Source organism: Vanellus vanellus (genome assembly GCF_965231255.1).
Source record: "Vanellus vanellus genome assembly, chromosome: 2".
In the NCBI taxonomy this organism is placed as follows: Eukaryota; Metazoa; Chordata; class Aves; order Charadriiformes; family Charadriidae; genus Vanellus; species Vanellus vanellus.
The window spans coordinates 113860431-113876730 of NC_138906.1; the positions used below are offsets into that span (position 1 = coordinate 113860431).

The following is a 16300-nucleotide window of genomic DNA, read 5'->3' on the forward strand; positions in this document are numbered from 1 at the left end:
AAAGTCATACAGGTGAAACTACAGGGGCATTCATTCTGACTGGGACACTTCTTATCATTTTAGGATAAATTAGGTTATTTCTCCTAATTTCTAACTCTCCTCTTTTTTCATGTTTCAGCCTTTGAGCCCACTGTATGTCAAAGAATAAAATTTAGTAATAATGAAACAAACCTCAAACTGCATATTTTTGCACACAAATTTGCAGATATGTGCATACCAAATAAATTACTTAAGTTTTGCTTTCACAATATAGATTGAGACAGTTTACCTTGTAAGTGCATGTTAAAATGATAGAAGCTGAACTGTCAAAGGACAGAATTTTCCTAAAGCACTAAGAGAAGTCTTAATTACTTCAGCAACACTGAATGCACCTCTGCGTGTTTAGCTTTTCTTCTTAAGAAGGGTGCAAAGATGTTGATTTCAAAATTGGGATTTTATTCAGAATATCTTCTGAGATTGTTTGGGGAAAACAGTGACAAACTGAGTTCTATCACCAATATTCACTTAAACATGAAATGTCATCTAATCTTGATTTAGAAATTCTGCAAAAATGGGCGAAGAAAAAAAGTCTTTTTTTTTTTCTTTCAACATATGCTTACTAGTTAAATGTGCTCCTTGTGCAGATGAACTCATTTAAATTCTACAGTACAAATTTATTGAAGGGTTAATGATGGTTATTGGTAGACAGTAATTGTACCACTTAGAACTCCCAGTATTGATTCCAAGTAAGGTCAAAGGAGTTTGAATGAGCCAAGCAAAGATTTTTTTTTTTTTTTTTCTTTTTTTCATAGGTCTTCTCCGAGTATATTGTCACAAATCCTAATTATGTCTCTGTGTGCAGAGTCTTCAAAATATCTGTCCCCAACATGTGGACATAAAGGCAGGATGTTTGTAATCTATGCACATTTTATCCTGCTGCTAATTGCAGTGAAGGGTGCCTACAAGATGCCCTAACTATCAGGTTTGCTACTATTGGACAAGTTCTCCCCATGCATGCTCATGAAAATTTGAACTTTGATAATTATCTGCCACTTCTGCACATAATAGCTGAAGCGCTTGTACTGTATGCTGCATTCCAGCCTTTGATCTCTGCCCTTTCTTTGCCCTGTAAGCTATTTAATGGATAAATAGATGCATTGCATAGGTGGCAGTGGTATACCAAAGACACGTATGGTGAATAAATAATTTTCTTTGCAAGTTCACAGCTCTAAGGTTACTGATTTGAAGCTTCACTTTCCAGAGCAACTAGCAAAAGTTTCTTTGGACCTGGAGGAATCTGGTAGGAGATCTGACTGAATGGGCAAGAAGATGCAATTCTGGTAGTTGTTGCAACGAAGACAGCTCTGATGGCACTGAGAATGTGTAAAGGTAGAAGTTCTTAGTGGAGCTTGGTATCTCATTAGAGGCAAGCACTGCAGAAACCCAAGCCGGTGGCAAGTGGGAAATGGCAAGAAACCATTAATTGTAGCCCCACATCATGCCCTGATAACCAGGAGTAATGTATAGTAACAGAATGTACGCCATTAAAATCACTTATATTGTCACTATTAATGTTGGTGGAGTCATTTCTGTCACATACGTACTTGGAGGAATCTGATTCCCTGTTAGAATGCAGTGTATGGGGACATGATGTCATTATCCCTAGAGGAAACCTGCTCTTCTTTTTCCCTGTCACAGGAGGTATTTTCTTGCCTCTTGAGCATGAAGCCTGTCTGCCTATTTTTGTTGTTTTGTTTGTGTCTAGACCAGACATCTCATCCTTCAGAGCTCTGTTACAATTTCACAAATACTCACCTGGCAAGTTGCCGGGCGAACTACTGCTTGCTTTATGTTATACTACTGTGCATTAATAGTTCATTGCAGTCCTCTGTTGAATGCTTTTTGTAGCTCAACTGTCAATGCTTGCATGAGAAGAAGGTGAGACTGCTAGACAGGGCACCAGGGACCCTCGCTTACTCTCTACTTTACAGTAAGCGGAGCATGTTGAAGTGTAAGCTTGCAGGGCTCGAGTCATTCTGCATTAGTTGCCTATATGTGGGCTCTCAGCCTGTTGCAAATGCGAGGTAGGTTTAGCTCTGTGTCCTATGTTTGTGCCTTGGAGGCACAAGAAGAATTTTGACAGATTGCTGAGAATAGTGGCAGAACTAGGTCAGAGCCCATAATATTTGGAGTACATGAGTGGATGTCGTCTCCCAGAACACTGGATGGATGGAGTTCAGAGATTACCCTGTCATCACTGGCTGCCTACCCAGTTACGTTTTCTAAAGTGTGCTTAGCTTGCCCTTTTGTTTGCTGTTGTAATGCTTTTTATCAGAATCTGCTAAACGTAAAAGTAGATCCATTGATTCTCTTACAAGCCAAGGAGGAAAATAGCACCTGGATGCAGGTGGGGGGCATCTCCTACCTTTAGTCCAGAGAAGTTGAATGTCCTTTCTTAGCTTTGAGTGGTTTTAATAATAAGTCATATCTACTTTAGGTTAGGATTTGCATTTTCATCTCCTTGTCTTGAATGTAAATAAGGTTTCTGGCCTTCAGCTTACAGGGTGGTTATTTCTGTATAGCCATCTGTCAAGCTCACAGGTACTAGCAAAGACTTGCTGTGGGATCCAGCCATCACAGTTCAGGATACTGCTAATAAAGCTCTATGAAGAGATGAGAGTCTTCTCAAAACTCACAGCATAGTAGGGAGCCATTCCATAGTTCCCAGGAGCCTGATGGGATGTAGTGCTGTTTATTGTGGTTCCTTACTTGCTGAGGCCAACTTAGTGGGTCAGTTTACTAGTCTCTTGCTTTCCAAGCTTACGTTTAATATGTAGGAGACACATGCATCCGGGCAGGCTGGTTTATGAAACATGCTTCATCTGTTCCTCTTCTCTTTTCAGAGGTGTCCAGCCCTTTAAAAGACCAAGTCAACTCTGCTTCTAGGTTAGTGTGTCACATAGTCTGTTTCCCTCCATTAGGATTTTGATAGCTGAACTTCGAACCGCATATCAAGATCTTTGCTGAGAGATGTTGCACTTTTATGAAGTTGAAAAGAGTAAGGGAGAGGAAGTTTGTTAAAGGCAAATGGGTTTTTTGTAGTTTGCTTTTTAGAGGATTTTGTTCATCTGTATGTCAAAACAGTTTAGTTTAAGATAGTTTTGCAAGTGACCGATGTGAAATATTTAAATTGCTGATCTTCAGTTTGAGAAAACAGAAATGTCAGCTTAGCTTTGGGAATTCATGAAAACCTACTGCATTTCTCCGATTGCATGGAATTGTAAAGTTCTCAACCTTCCCCTGTACATTAGGAATGTAACCATCTGTTTCTTACCAGTTTGTGACCATTGCTTCCACTCACTGTAGTGAACATGATCAAGTTTAGCTATGCTTCTGCTCTCGTCTACAGCACTGCTGTTTGCCAGCAGTGCTTATATCTAGGCTACATCCTAAGAGTGTTTCTGTCAGTTAGTTCTGGAAATATCTGGCACTTGACCCTTGCTGCTTCAGCATTTTGATAAATTGCTCTGGGGCAGTAAAAGAGCTAGCAGCATGTTGGACACTGTTTCTTAGCCCATTCAACTGGTGGGATAATCCTGCTAGCTCTCTGATGTTCAACCCACATTGTCCAAAAAGGTGATAAAAACAAGAGTTATGCCATTGCAGGCTGTTGTTGAGGAGAAAGGTTGATTGCCATACATTGCCAGCTGCATTGTTTAAAAACTTAACATTTAGGGCTGTCCAGGTAGTTGACGGGTATGACTTTGTAACACAGGCTGCAACAGAACCTTAGAGGACAAACCCCCAAATTTGACTGTGTCTTATCACTAACAAGTTAATCCTTAGAAAATTTTCTCATGCATTAGAAGTAGTAACTGAGTTGATCCTGACTTGTTTCATATTTTCTTAACGTTTCATTTCTGCTTCGCTTAATGTATGTACCAGGCACACACGGGATACTATATTTTATTTTCACAGTATATACCCATTGCTCTATATAGCATTTGAATGAAGTTTAGCTTCTAAACATCACAGTTGGTATGGAAATCTTCAGCTTGAGTGTTCATGCTTTTTTTTTGTGAAATAAGTGCATAATTCTGTTTAAAACTGTTCTGCAAATAGTGGTGTTGTCTTGCTTTGTATGGAACAAGTTAGGGAATTAAGAAGTAAGGATGAAGGCTGACACTGACTTCCTAACATTCATCTTCTGTTTGCCCACTTGGTGGATGATTACTGTTTTTTTTTATATTTGTGGCTGGTTTCCCTTATCCTTGTAAACCAAAGGGGTACTTCTAATGTTACATTTAAAATTAACAGTTCTTTAGGATTACACCAGGTATCAGAATTAAGAATTCCCAAAGCAGGACTAACTAAATTTGCTGAGTTAAAGGTGAATCTATGTAAAATTTTACTGTTTGGTTTAAGAAACTTGTATGGTTGCATAACTCTTTGATTTGGCTGTATTTCTGGACACAAATAATGCTAATTTTTAATCTTTCTTGTAAACTAGGCAAATGGTGGCTCGAAGTTTGCTGGACACTTTGAAGGAAGTCAGTGATGATGAGAGAGATTGTATTGCTGTGTTGGAGAGGATCAGCAGATTAGCTGATGATTCAGGTAGGTAGCATTAAACGTTTTACTGGGTTAATGAGTGAAGGTCAGAACTGCTGAATCTGTGTTCAGCACAGGACCAGTATGTTCCTTCTCGTCTTCAGTATTCAAACTAGGCTTCTGCGAATGCAATAAAACACTATAAAATTTCATTTTGCTAACTCAGTTATCTTTGCGGGGATCTTTACTATTTTCCTCAACAGAATTAAGCCCCTTCAAAATGTAGGATTACCACTTTCCATCAGTACATTTTTGAGTAACTTTTTATTATGTATTTTGGCTACTCAGCAGATCTACATGATTATTTTAGATTTGTAGATAAAGATTAATTTCTTGCCTTGAAAAGAACCTTGTAAAACAATTGTGCAAAACTCTCATTAGTTTTGATAGAATTTAAATGGTGAAGTTGTTCCCTTTTGGGCAACCAGTTGTGAAGTTAAGAGAGGCAGCAGAAATTGGTAAGCAAGATGCAGATATAAGTAATGAGTAGGAGGGCTCTGTAGATATAGAGGGGCTTTTGTTTGTGAATATATTAAGACTACTGGGTGTTTGGAATAAAAGGCAAAACCAGGAGAAGAATGAAAAGCAAATATGAAAGAAAAGGAGTGCTTAAAAAGCGGTGGGAAAATGGTGTGGACAGAGCTGCAATCTAGATCTTCAATCTAGAATTTTAAGGGCTTGATTTCAACGTAGCTGATACAGTTGGAGCACCAGAAGGAAGAAGGAAGGCTTTAGAGGCAAAACATCAGGGAGAATCTGAAGATCATTCTTTTGTCACTGTAGGAGTGCTATGGAGAGAAATTTGTATTAAGTCTTGTATGAGAAGAAAATATTTCTTCTGTTTAATGTCTGTTAGTTTTTCTCCCTTTTTCCAGAATTACAGAACATAATGCTTTCCGAGGGTAAACAGTCATTCTTCTCATTTCTGTTATTCTGTCATTACTGTCTTCACTTAAAGTGCACGTTTTTATTTTTCTGAGGGAATATCCTGTTTAGCCAGGAAATAGCCTGTTGTAAGCTCTTCTGTAAGTAATTCTTTAAGAAGGGGAAAAAAAAGTCTCTGTTCATTTAAGATTAAATCTGTATTTGAGAACAGTGGTTTGCTACTGTTTCAAGAGTGCTTTCCTAGCAAAGCTCCGGTTCTGAAATTTGGATATGTGGTGCTTGTTTGTGTGATCATGTTAGCAGTTCTGAGCATCAGAAACTTTCTGAGGTTTCATTTAAAGTTTGGAAAATAGGACAGATGTGTCCTGGGAAAAATGGCCTCGTGCAGCAACTTTTAGCCTTAGGCTTTTCATTGGTGACAATCAGTGTGTGAAATTGAAGTTTGTTTAGATAGAAATGTAATGAAAGCCAAGAGTTGAGCTCAAATCAATCTGTTTCCTTTAGCAAGGGTGGGGTACGTTTTTAGTCAGGGTTGATATTTTCTCAGCGTCTGTAAAAGCAGCATTTCAGGCTTTTCCTGCGTTGTAGAAGTTGTCTCAGATCTGCCAAACTAGTAGCACTGGATTCTATAGCTGCCCCACAAATTACATTTCTGCAAACTTGACTGATTTTTGTGCCTCGAGCATTTGCAGTATTGGACTTAGCCTGTTTCTGTAAGACAGGTTATTAGAATATCCTCGTGTCTTAAACCATGTGAAAATTTTGTAGGGAACTAAATCTACTTTGTATCTTCTTAATATATGTGCTTGACTATTATTCGAACTGCACCACAGTGGGTTTTGTTCGTTTTTTGTTTGGGGGGTTTATTTTTGTGGTTTTTTTTCCTGTTTTGTTTTTTGTTAAGGTTGCTATTACTAGACTTGTTTTTCATTTTTCTCTCATCTGATACTTTTTCCCATTTATCATATTTTTTCCAACTTGTTCTGTAAAACAAAAAAAATAACTGAGTTTGGAATAAGAAAACATAAAAGTATCTGTGCGTTTTGACTTGCTTGGTTAGAGCCAGATATTTGTATGGTTAGAGCCATCCTGGACTCAAGCCTTCATGTTTAAATGCATAAATAAAGAAAAATAAAAACAAACTGGGAAGTCAAACTAAACTATGTACAGGTCTTCTCATTTCTAATAGGTGATACTCATTAGTCTTATGCCTATTTTTTAACATAGGGAGGTATATGTCTTGTCACATCATGCCACAGAAAGCAAGGTGCTCTTCTTTTTTTGTCAGTAGTGGGTATAATGAGGTTTGAATTGAAGAATGTACCTGGGGTACACAATATCCATGCTCTCTTTGTGCTACTGCTGCTGTTATCTAAAGTATGGGTACGGCAGTGAACCAGAAATACCAACTGTCCTAAAGTTGCCTAAGCAGTCCTCTGTCCTGTTAATACCTTGCAATTTCAGAAGCTGTGCAGGTGGGCTTATTTTTCAGACATGGTCTTTGCTTGAAAAAGAAACAAGTTTAGGGTTTTTTGGGGGGTTTCATTTGTTTTGGGGCTTTTTTGTTTGTGTTTGGGGGGGGATGTAAATGATTATTATTCATATACTGTGATAATACTTTAAGAAGCTAAATGTCATCTTTGTTATGCTAAGCACTGCATTAATGTGAAATAAAAGTTAATATTTACTAGAAAAAGATCTGGGTCTAAATATATGATTGTAGGGTGGAAGGCACAAAAAAAATCATGAGACTGGTTTGGTATGATTGACACAGATCTTGACATACAAACTGGCTAGCCATGACATGAATTTTCTGAGGCATCATGGCAAAGGCAAATATCAGCTCTAAAACTGTTTTTAAAAAACTGTTGACAAAAATTTCTCAAAGCAATAGCTTTTGGTGAGAGTTCATTTGGACTCTGAGTAATATACTGTTAATATCACCAATTTATGAAAGTTTCTTTGGGGAGGAGGAATTAAGTATTGCTTATACCTAAAGAATACGAAGTGGTGTTTTAACTTCTCTCTGTCAATAGCCAGTTTGCAGGTTGCAGATGGACAGGCAGCAAGTTGTAGTGAAAGGTATTTTGTGAAGGAGAGTTATGACTACTGTTGCGTAACTACATATAGCAATGATATAAAGTGGGTCTTCTCCTGACAGTGCAGTTTGGACTCTAATGAATTTGTTCCACGTTACGTGTGGCTTTGCAGCCTTAAGATCACCAGTATGTTTCTACTGGGAAAAAATACCCACTTCAGGTGATATTGGAAATGAGCTGCTCCCAGTGTTAGTGGAACACAGGAATTGCTGTTCCCTGGTATCATGTCCTGCTGTATGTAAATGGCAGCACAGAATAGCTGTTCCAGTGGACAAAACCCATCAGTGGCAGTTGGGGAATAATCTGCCACATCCAAACCCCTTACTTGCCAAAGCAACTTTTTCTCCAAATTTCAGTTGTTTGGAAGGCTTATTTTCTTCAGTGTTTTTCTTCATTGCTGTAGTTGGATGTTACTGCTAAGTCTGTGATTTTGCTGTGGGATTTGGGTATTTTTCAGTCCTTCTGAACTCTGGCCTTCCCTACTGTCTTTGGTAGCAAGTTCCCTAGAATAGTTACAGCTGTGGTAAGAAAGGTGCTACCTTGCATTGCTTTTGAATCTGCTGTTCAATCACTTTGTAATTTCTCTGTTTCTTTAGGGATGTTGGTTATGGCTTCCCACTTAGATGTTTTTGTAGTGTCATTGAACTTATGCAAGCCAAGAAGCAGCTTGGCATAGAAGCTTGGTGCTTGGCAAATGTTAACTTATCCCCTATAAACCCTCATTAGTGATAAAGTGCTTATCTTTGTGTTAAAACAGCTGTGCCTTCTTCATTCTCAAACATAGACTAGCCACAGACTTGTGAGCTTGAACAAGGCCCTTATGTCTGTCTTTTTCACTTGAGTAAATTAGTTTTATTCAGACTTTTTTTTTGGTGCCAGCTTGTGAATGGCTTATCCGATGATATAAGGCTTCATCACTGTGCACACAAGTACAATTAATTGGCCTTGAAAGTTAGCCTTAGCCAGAATTATTGCATTACTGACATTTTTCATAAATGTCCTTGCAAAACTGGGCACTGAAAACTTTAAATTTCATTTTCTGAGGGTTCTTTTAGAGGGAGAGTCTGTATCTTCATTTCTGAAATATATGTGGTATTTTGGTGTACTATGAAATAGATGCATATAGGTATCTTTCTAAAGAAATGATGGGGAGGGGGACAACTTCCTGGAGAACTGGTGCTTATTTGCTTGAATATAACCAACTAGAATTTTTTTTTCTCCGGAATGAAAAGTAGTCCCTTTACTATATAGAATCAGTTGTGAATGCAGTTTGAAAAAGAAACTGATTTTAAAAAACAATTATTAGACTAATTGGTCATTAAGTTTTGAAGCTGTATAATCAGTCTTAATGTGCATGGCCTCACAACCTTAATTGCTTAATAGCATGCTTAACCTATGTTAGTAAGACCATTTCAATTACTGCTGTTGATATAGTGAGAGATACCAACAATACCTGGCGAATACACTTATTACAGCATTTCATTTAACAAAATCTTCATATATAAGCAGTCTTAATGGGAATGCTGATATTTGCCTTTTCCAGATGTCAATAGCTCCACTGTGTTTTTTTCTTCCCTCTGTCTTCATGTTTCTGGATTTTCCATACCTCTTCTCCCATGTCCTGCTACACTAAGAATTTTTTCCTTTGCTGGATGTGGTCCTCTTTTGTCTCTCCACACATCTGATGGATGACTAATAGTGACTTTACCCTGTCTCATTAGTCTGTATTTCGCTCCTCGCTCTGCTGGTCAGTAATGAAGTCCATTTCTGGTTAGTAAGAGAAAAGAACCTGACTACTGAAGCAGCACACATATCAAACACATCAGTCTTCTTTCTGATGGACTCCTAAGCTAAAAGGGATGGGCTCTGGTTACAGTGTATTTTCACTTGCCTAGATTTTCTTTTGTCTTCAAAAAAGGTAGGAAATTTGGAGGGACAGGTGGAATGGGAAATGAAAGGAATCAAAAGGGAGAATTTGGATGACACCAGAAGGAAAAAAAAAAAAAGAGGGGAAGGAAAAGTTCTATTTGGGAAAGATGGGGATAGAAAAAGTTTGAGTTGGTAAACTCTAGAATTTATTTAAACTTTGTCTTTGGTCATACAAATGACGCTTAGTTTGAGAATAGGCATGTATACAAATCCAGTATTATTGCCATGCTGTGGGCAGATTGGCATCTTAGTATGCTGTGGACCTTATATTCAGGCTGAATACAGAAATGGGGATCTGTACAGGGGGAAGGGCATGAAGGTGTTTTCTGCACTGCTTGTTTCTCTCTAGCACAAGTAAATAAATATTTTCATTTGCCTTTCACCAATATTTTTTTTAAAGAATGAAAGTGTGAATTCAAAGCTATGCACTTACACCTTCTCACTCACGACCCTTATTAAATAATATATTAATATTATTAATATTAAACCCTAATATAAATAATATATATTAATATTATTTATATTCAGGTGTACTTAAAACATTCATCAAAATAATCAGTTAAAGCAGTGTTAACATCAGTAGTTGTTCTTCACGTATGCTTTTACAACACAAAAACCTTACAGCCCCTCAAAATGCAGGGGAAATTGGCTGCTGCTTGTATTCCAGAATGGTCATTTTGGGATAATGAAAGCTTTGCAGAATTTCTTCTAAATACTGTATGTTGTTGCAGAACAAGCTATTGTGAAATAAATCTAGTTGCGAGCTGGCCCTGGAATAATTACTTCATTTACAAATAACTGTTCTGGAGCAATTAGTTCATATTATACTGTGCAGCTCTGCAATAATCCACTTTTAATTTCCAGTATACAGCTAACCGTGGTGCTTTACTTTCTCATAGCTGAAGTAGAATATAGGGTGAACTGAAGCCTCAGCAGGAATGAAACAAACATACACATTTATATAGGAAAGCTAGGCGTATGTGCTAGGAGTAGCTAGATGAGTATGTTGGCATTTTGCTTACATGAGAGATGGTGTCAAATTCTAGGGGAAATTTAAGTGTGTTTTCATGAGTGGGGAGGGAACAGTTAATTACTTCTACGATTTTGGAATCAGTTTGGGATGTTGATTTAAACGGTGATTTGTGAAATAGCTAAAACTGAAGGTTGGTGTGTGCAGATTAAAGTCTCTCCAGGTTCTGGGGATGTTGGTTGGAATATAGTGCTGTCCTGGTTTGAGGTAAAACAGGACAAGTTTTGTTCAGTAACTTTACTTTTTAGCTGGGCCTCTTTGAACTACTGAAACTAACAGCATATTGTGCAGACACTGTTCGCTCTCAGTGTGGTAAGACCTATGTTTATACCAAGGAATGGTATGCAGAGAGACTCTTGCTTATACTTATTGCTGTAACAACCAAGGGCAGCTAACTTTGTTATTTGCCCCATTGGAGGGTCAGAAATGGAAAAGCATAGCTAGGTCCCACCTGCAGGGAGGAGAGGACAGGACAGGTGACCCAAACATGGCTGACAGGGTATTCCATCCCATCTGCATCATGCTCAGTATAAAAGCTGACGGATCAATGGGTCAGCCCTCTTTCTTCAGTGGCCAGTGTCTGAGGAGGACTCTGTTTGTTCATCTGCCTTTGATCCCGATCCAGAATCCAGTTCCCATCCATCACTGAGTCCAGTCTGGGACTTCCCCAGTGCCACCCAGTTACGTGATTGTCATCCTGGGAGCTTGATTAGGTTTTGTGTATATTTCATTATTTTCTTTTTATTTTATTATTAATATTTCATCAAGGTAGTTTAGTTCCTTCTAAGCTCATAAGTCTTTCCCTCCTCTGCCTCTGAAGAGAGGTAGGGGGAGCATCTATCACTCACCCGGTGGCTGGTTCGGCCTAAACCATGACAATTGCTAGTTTCATGTAGTCTGGAAATCGAGAGAGGTAGAATGGTTTCATTATATTCTGGCAACTTCTTTTCAAAGTCATTTCATGAACAGAAGACATGGGAGTTATTTTCACTTTCTCCTCTCCTTCTTTTAGTTTTGCTTGATTTCTAAAACTCAGTTCAGTATAATTTTGTATCTAGAAGATACACAAGACCTGATAGAATGAAGCAAAGTGCTAATGAATGAGAAAAAAAAAAGTATGAGTTTATTTCTGAGGTCTAACTTTTTATATTAATATTTCTTTTCAATTTTTTTTCTTTTCACAGGTTGCAACTTTTTTTTCTAGTAGCCTGCTACTTTAAGGCATAGATTTCTACCTTCAGGAGATAGTTTAAAAAGAGCACTTAAAAATACTTCCTCTGCCAAACGGAAAAATACTGTTCCAAGCAAATGTTATGTAGAATGTAATTGTACACAGTGATTTTCCAGGGTGCCTAAAATAGAAACTTTCAGTCTTGATGTGAAGCAAAATTCTCCACCCAGATTTTGTTTATACTGTGTGAAAGCCTGGTCCTGACTGTATTGTACAGTGCAAAAAATATATAATACAGATATATTAATCAGCTGGATGAGCTGATTCTTTAAGAAGCTGTGTGTAATAATTTTAACTGATACTGCCATGCTCTGTTCACTGTGTTGATGACCAAACCATAAATTTAGCTATAAACAACAGAAAAGTTTAAACTGAAATGGCAGACAGATATTGTAGTATTGAAGACTGCTGGAACCTGTATTTGGAGATGCCACCCATCTAAGTTAAAGGCAAAGCTGAGGAATGGATGAAGGGAATCCAAAATCTTTAGTGGAAATTTTTGGTGGTGTTGCTTGGGTCTTCAGGAAACATAATGCAAAAAACCCTCTACTGTAACCCCATCAGACTGCGAGATTAGGCTCTATTCAGTACGCGCTGGAACATATGCTTCAGCATTTGGAAGAATTGAGCTCTTATCTAAATTGGTAAGCATAAGGTTCAGTTTCTTGCATAGCAGCAGTAATTCCCCAGAAGAGCACAAATGGCTTTTTGATAGTGAATTACGGTGTTGCGTTACATCACCAGTTACATACACAGTGTTGGTTTGTTTCTTGGTTTGAATTGACCTTACTAAGATTGCAGAGCCATGTACTTAAAAGTTAAGGAATGTAAGAACTAAGGTGACTTCAGAGTTCTAATTTGTTCCTGGGCATGAATTTTTCAAATCTTTAATTGCATCATCTCGTCTGTCTTGTGATCCTCACAAAGCCAGAGCTTACTTAGTAGCTCAGAAAGAAGGGGGCTCACTTTACGGGAGCAGCTCTTCAATATTATCGGGTAGTGTGGCCACTGTCTTTAAGTGCTACATAATAGATGAACCCTGTTCTGAAGAAAAAAGGATATTATGTTTTTGGTACTCATTGCTCTCTTACTGGAGTGCTTCATAAAGAAATGTATGAACTCAATTTCACAGCAAGCCTTGACAATTTAGGGAAAGGGAGTGTTGCCATTGCTTTACCAGTGGGTGGGCAAACTGTAGAGGTAATAAAATGAAAATGGTCTGCCCACTTTTGAGTGCATAATGTCTGAAAGTTTATACATAGCTATTGATATGCTTAATATAGAATTCTTGTTGGCTTTGATTGCAGTGGGGGTATTTCTTCAGCAGTGAAGACACAGAGTTCGGACTGCAATCAAATGAGTAGTGTGCAATTACTCTGTGAAGAGTTTTGACTTGAGCATTTTGCACAGCTTCCCATGAGGCAAAGGAACAAATCGCATTTCTCAGCATTTTACTTCATGGATCACGGAATCACGGAATTTTCAGAGTTGGAAGGGACCTCTAGAGATCATCTAGTCCAACTCCCCTGCTAAAGCAGGATTGCCTAGAGTACATTACTCAGGACTGCATCCAGGGGGGGTCTTGAAAATCTCCAGAGAAGGGGACTCCAACACCTCCCTGGGCAGCCTGTGCCAGTGCTCTGTCACCCTCACCGTAAAGAAGTTTTTCCGTGTATTTGAATGGAACTTCCTGTGTTCTAACTTGTGCCCATTACCCCTCGTCCTGTTACTGGGAACCATTGAAAAGAGCCTGGCTCCATCCTCCTTCAACCCACCCTTTAGATACTTGTGAACAATAATAAGGTCTCCCCTCACCCTTCTCTTCTCCAGGCTAAAGAGTCCCAGCTCTCCCAGCCTTTCCTCATAAGGGAGATGCTCCAAGCCCTTAACCATCTTAGTTGCTCTTCGCTGGACTCGCTCCAGCAGTTCCCTGTCCCTCTTGAACTGGGCAGCCCAAAACTGGACACCAGTGGCCTCACCAGTGCCGAGTAGAGGGGGAGAATGACCTCCCTCGACCTCCTGGCCACATTCTTCCCTATGCAGCCCAGGATTCCATTGGCCTTTTTGGCAGCAAAGGCACATCGCTGGGCCATGGATAATTTACTGTCTACCATGACCCCCAGATCCTTCTCCTCAGAACTACTTTCCAGCAGGTCCGCCCCTAACTTGTACTGGTGCTTTGCATTCTTCCTCCCCAGGTGCAGGACCTTGCACTTGCTTTTGTTGAACCTCATCAGGTTCTTCTCTGCCCAGCTCTCCAGCCTGTCCATGTCACGCTGGATGGCAGCACAGCCCTCTGGGGTGTCAGCCACCCCATTCACTCTATTTTGATGGTGATATTACAGGAAGCAGTTCCTGCACCCTCTTACCATCACTTGTTTGCTTCCATCATCAGATAGTTCTGCTACTTGAGGGAAATGTGTGATTGCACAGGGAGACCAATCTAAGTGCCAGTTCTTGCTGTTTAATCATGCTGCTGTGGTGGGGCAAAAGCTGTGTCAGCCAGATCAGTTATTTGATAGAGTTTGTAGTCTGGCTGCATGAACAGTTGCATTGACATAATGGAAAGGCCAGCAGCAATTTTTGGGTTTGGGAGGGTGGGAACTGCCTGAAGCAAATTTGGAAACGATTTAAGAACTGCTGCCAAACATGCAGCCTCAGCCAAATTTCTGTTCCTCTCTCCTGCTCTGCTCTGCCCTCTCCACATCAGTCACCTTCTGTCTGCTGCAAGGAATGAGGCAGCGGTCCTAAGATGTGAGAACAAGCTCCTAGTGATAAGTGTTGTGACACAAGCCTCTTGTACCCTTAGATCATGTCCTGGGCATGTTTTGAAATAACAGCCTTATGGGAAAGGTGGGAGCGAGTCCCTCCAGCACTGGCATTGGGCCCTGGTTCCAGTTTCTTGTCCAGCAGGTTTCAGTCTCCCTTCCCTTTAGTTGCTAGTTTTATCTCCTTGTCACTCACCTCTCAGCCCTTCATCCCTCCTTACCCAGCCTGGTGGTTCCTCATTCTGCTGTTTCCCATCTGTAGCCTTTTCAAAAGAGTCCCTCTTGGGAGAGGGGCTGTGTACATTCTGTCTACAGGGGTGATGACTTTCTCCATCTCAAAACGTGTTTGGCAAGGAAGGACTCTGCGATCTGTAGTTGCTGTGCTCTCTGTCAGCTACTGGGCAGGTGCAAATGGAGGGTATTTTCAAGGCCTCTTAGCTCAGCCACCTTTGGGTAGGTTTTCACACAGATGGGAAAAACCATGTTGAAATGTAAAGGGACTCCTTTATCTGGCACATTTCAAGCCCTTCTTCCAGAAGTGAAGAAGCTAGGCCTTGTCAGATAAGAGGACCAGAATTCAACATAGGAAGAAAATAGATGGTTTTGCCAGCTTTAGTCTTGAAAACAGCTGATCTACTTTGGGTTTGGGTAGGGAATTTTTTGCGTGTGTTTTATATTTTTTTTTCTCCGAGAAAACTTCATCCTAATGAAGAATTGCAGCTTATGCTATCTTGTATTCTAAGGAGTTCTCTGGCAAATTTTTATAAGGAAGCGAAAGGTGAGTTACTATGATAGGAAGTACGAGGCAGCTTTAACAGTAGGAGGTGCTGCAAGCTCCCAATAGGAGATTAGACTGAAATTATAAACTTAGATGGACGATGGTAACATTTTATTCACTGACTCTGTGTTTTTTAGAAAAAAATGGCAAAAAGTATTATTTCCTTTCCTCGCATTAATATTATATGTGGAATTAATGATCTCATTAACTATTATGTTTGTCCTATTTGCAGGTGCTTATTTTGGTCAACCGTCATGTTTAGTGCTATAGACATAGTGTTCACCAAACTGTAATTCAGCCTTTTTTTATCTGTTTGCTTTCATTAATTCAAGTCTGCTAAAACTTTCACATGATTTTGAGTAGTCTTCTTAAGGATCTGTCTTCTTCAATACTAATTTCAGGATGTGTGTATTGCTTATGGAGTTCGAGCTGTGCATGATTCAGAACATCTGAAGTTTAAATAAAAAAGCTTTTGTTGTGTGCTCCTGTTAATGTTTTGGGAAGAGAAACAGAACAGATTTTCTTTATTGTCATGAACAGCAAACCTATTCAGTATTGATTTATCTAGGATTTCATTTTGTATTTTGAAACTTTGTCAGCAATTCATAAACTTTACAGAGGACTTTGGTATGTTTTTCTGTAGGAAAAGTAATTTAAGTCTATAGCCACAGAAATGGAGCCTGTAGGCATTTGATTACTTTGTGTGCTGTGATCTGTTCTGTTCCTATTGTCCTCAGTGAAGAAGAGACTGCACACAGAATGGTACTTGCTTTGTGTTTGTTTTGTTTCATTCAGGCCTAAGTTCTCTCTTACAACCAGTGTTCAGGAAAGCCAAGTGCTGCATACATTGGCCATATTAAATATAAATGCAAGTTACTTGCAAATGCAAGTGCTTCTATCCAGCAAAAGGTGGTATTTTTAATATATCATGTTAATTCCGAGGAAGATGGTTCGGGTCGTACCATTAAGATTTACATGAACAATTTATAA

The 16300-nt window shown here is 39.2% G+C and overlaps 1 protein-coding gene across 1 annotated transcript in view; it reads left to right on the top strand.

Moving 5' to 3' along the window:
• The window catches only part of PPP4R1 (protein phosphatase 4 regulatory subunit 1), a gene marked incomplete at its 5' end in the record, with an annotated part of 56184 nt that overhangs the window by 4921 nt on the left and 34963 nt on the right, over positions 1 to 16300 (top strand). Inside the window, one exon of the mRNA XM_082499216.1 lies at positions 4490 to 4596. Within this exon, the coding sequence (XP_082355342.1) occupies positions 4490 to 4596 (107 nt within the window). The remainder of the gene's footprint in view (positions 1 to 4489; positions 4597 to 16300) is intronic.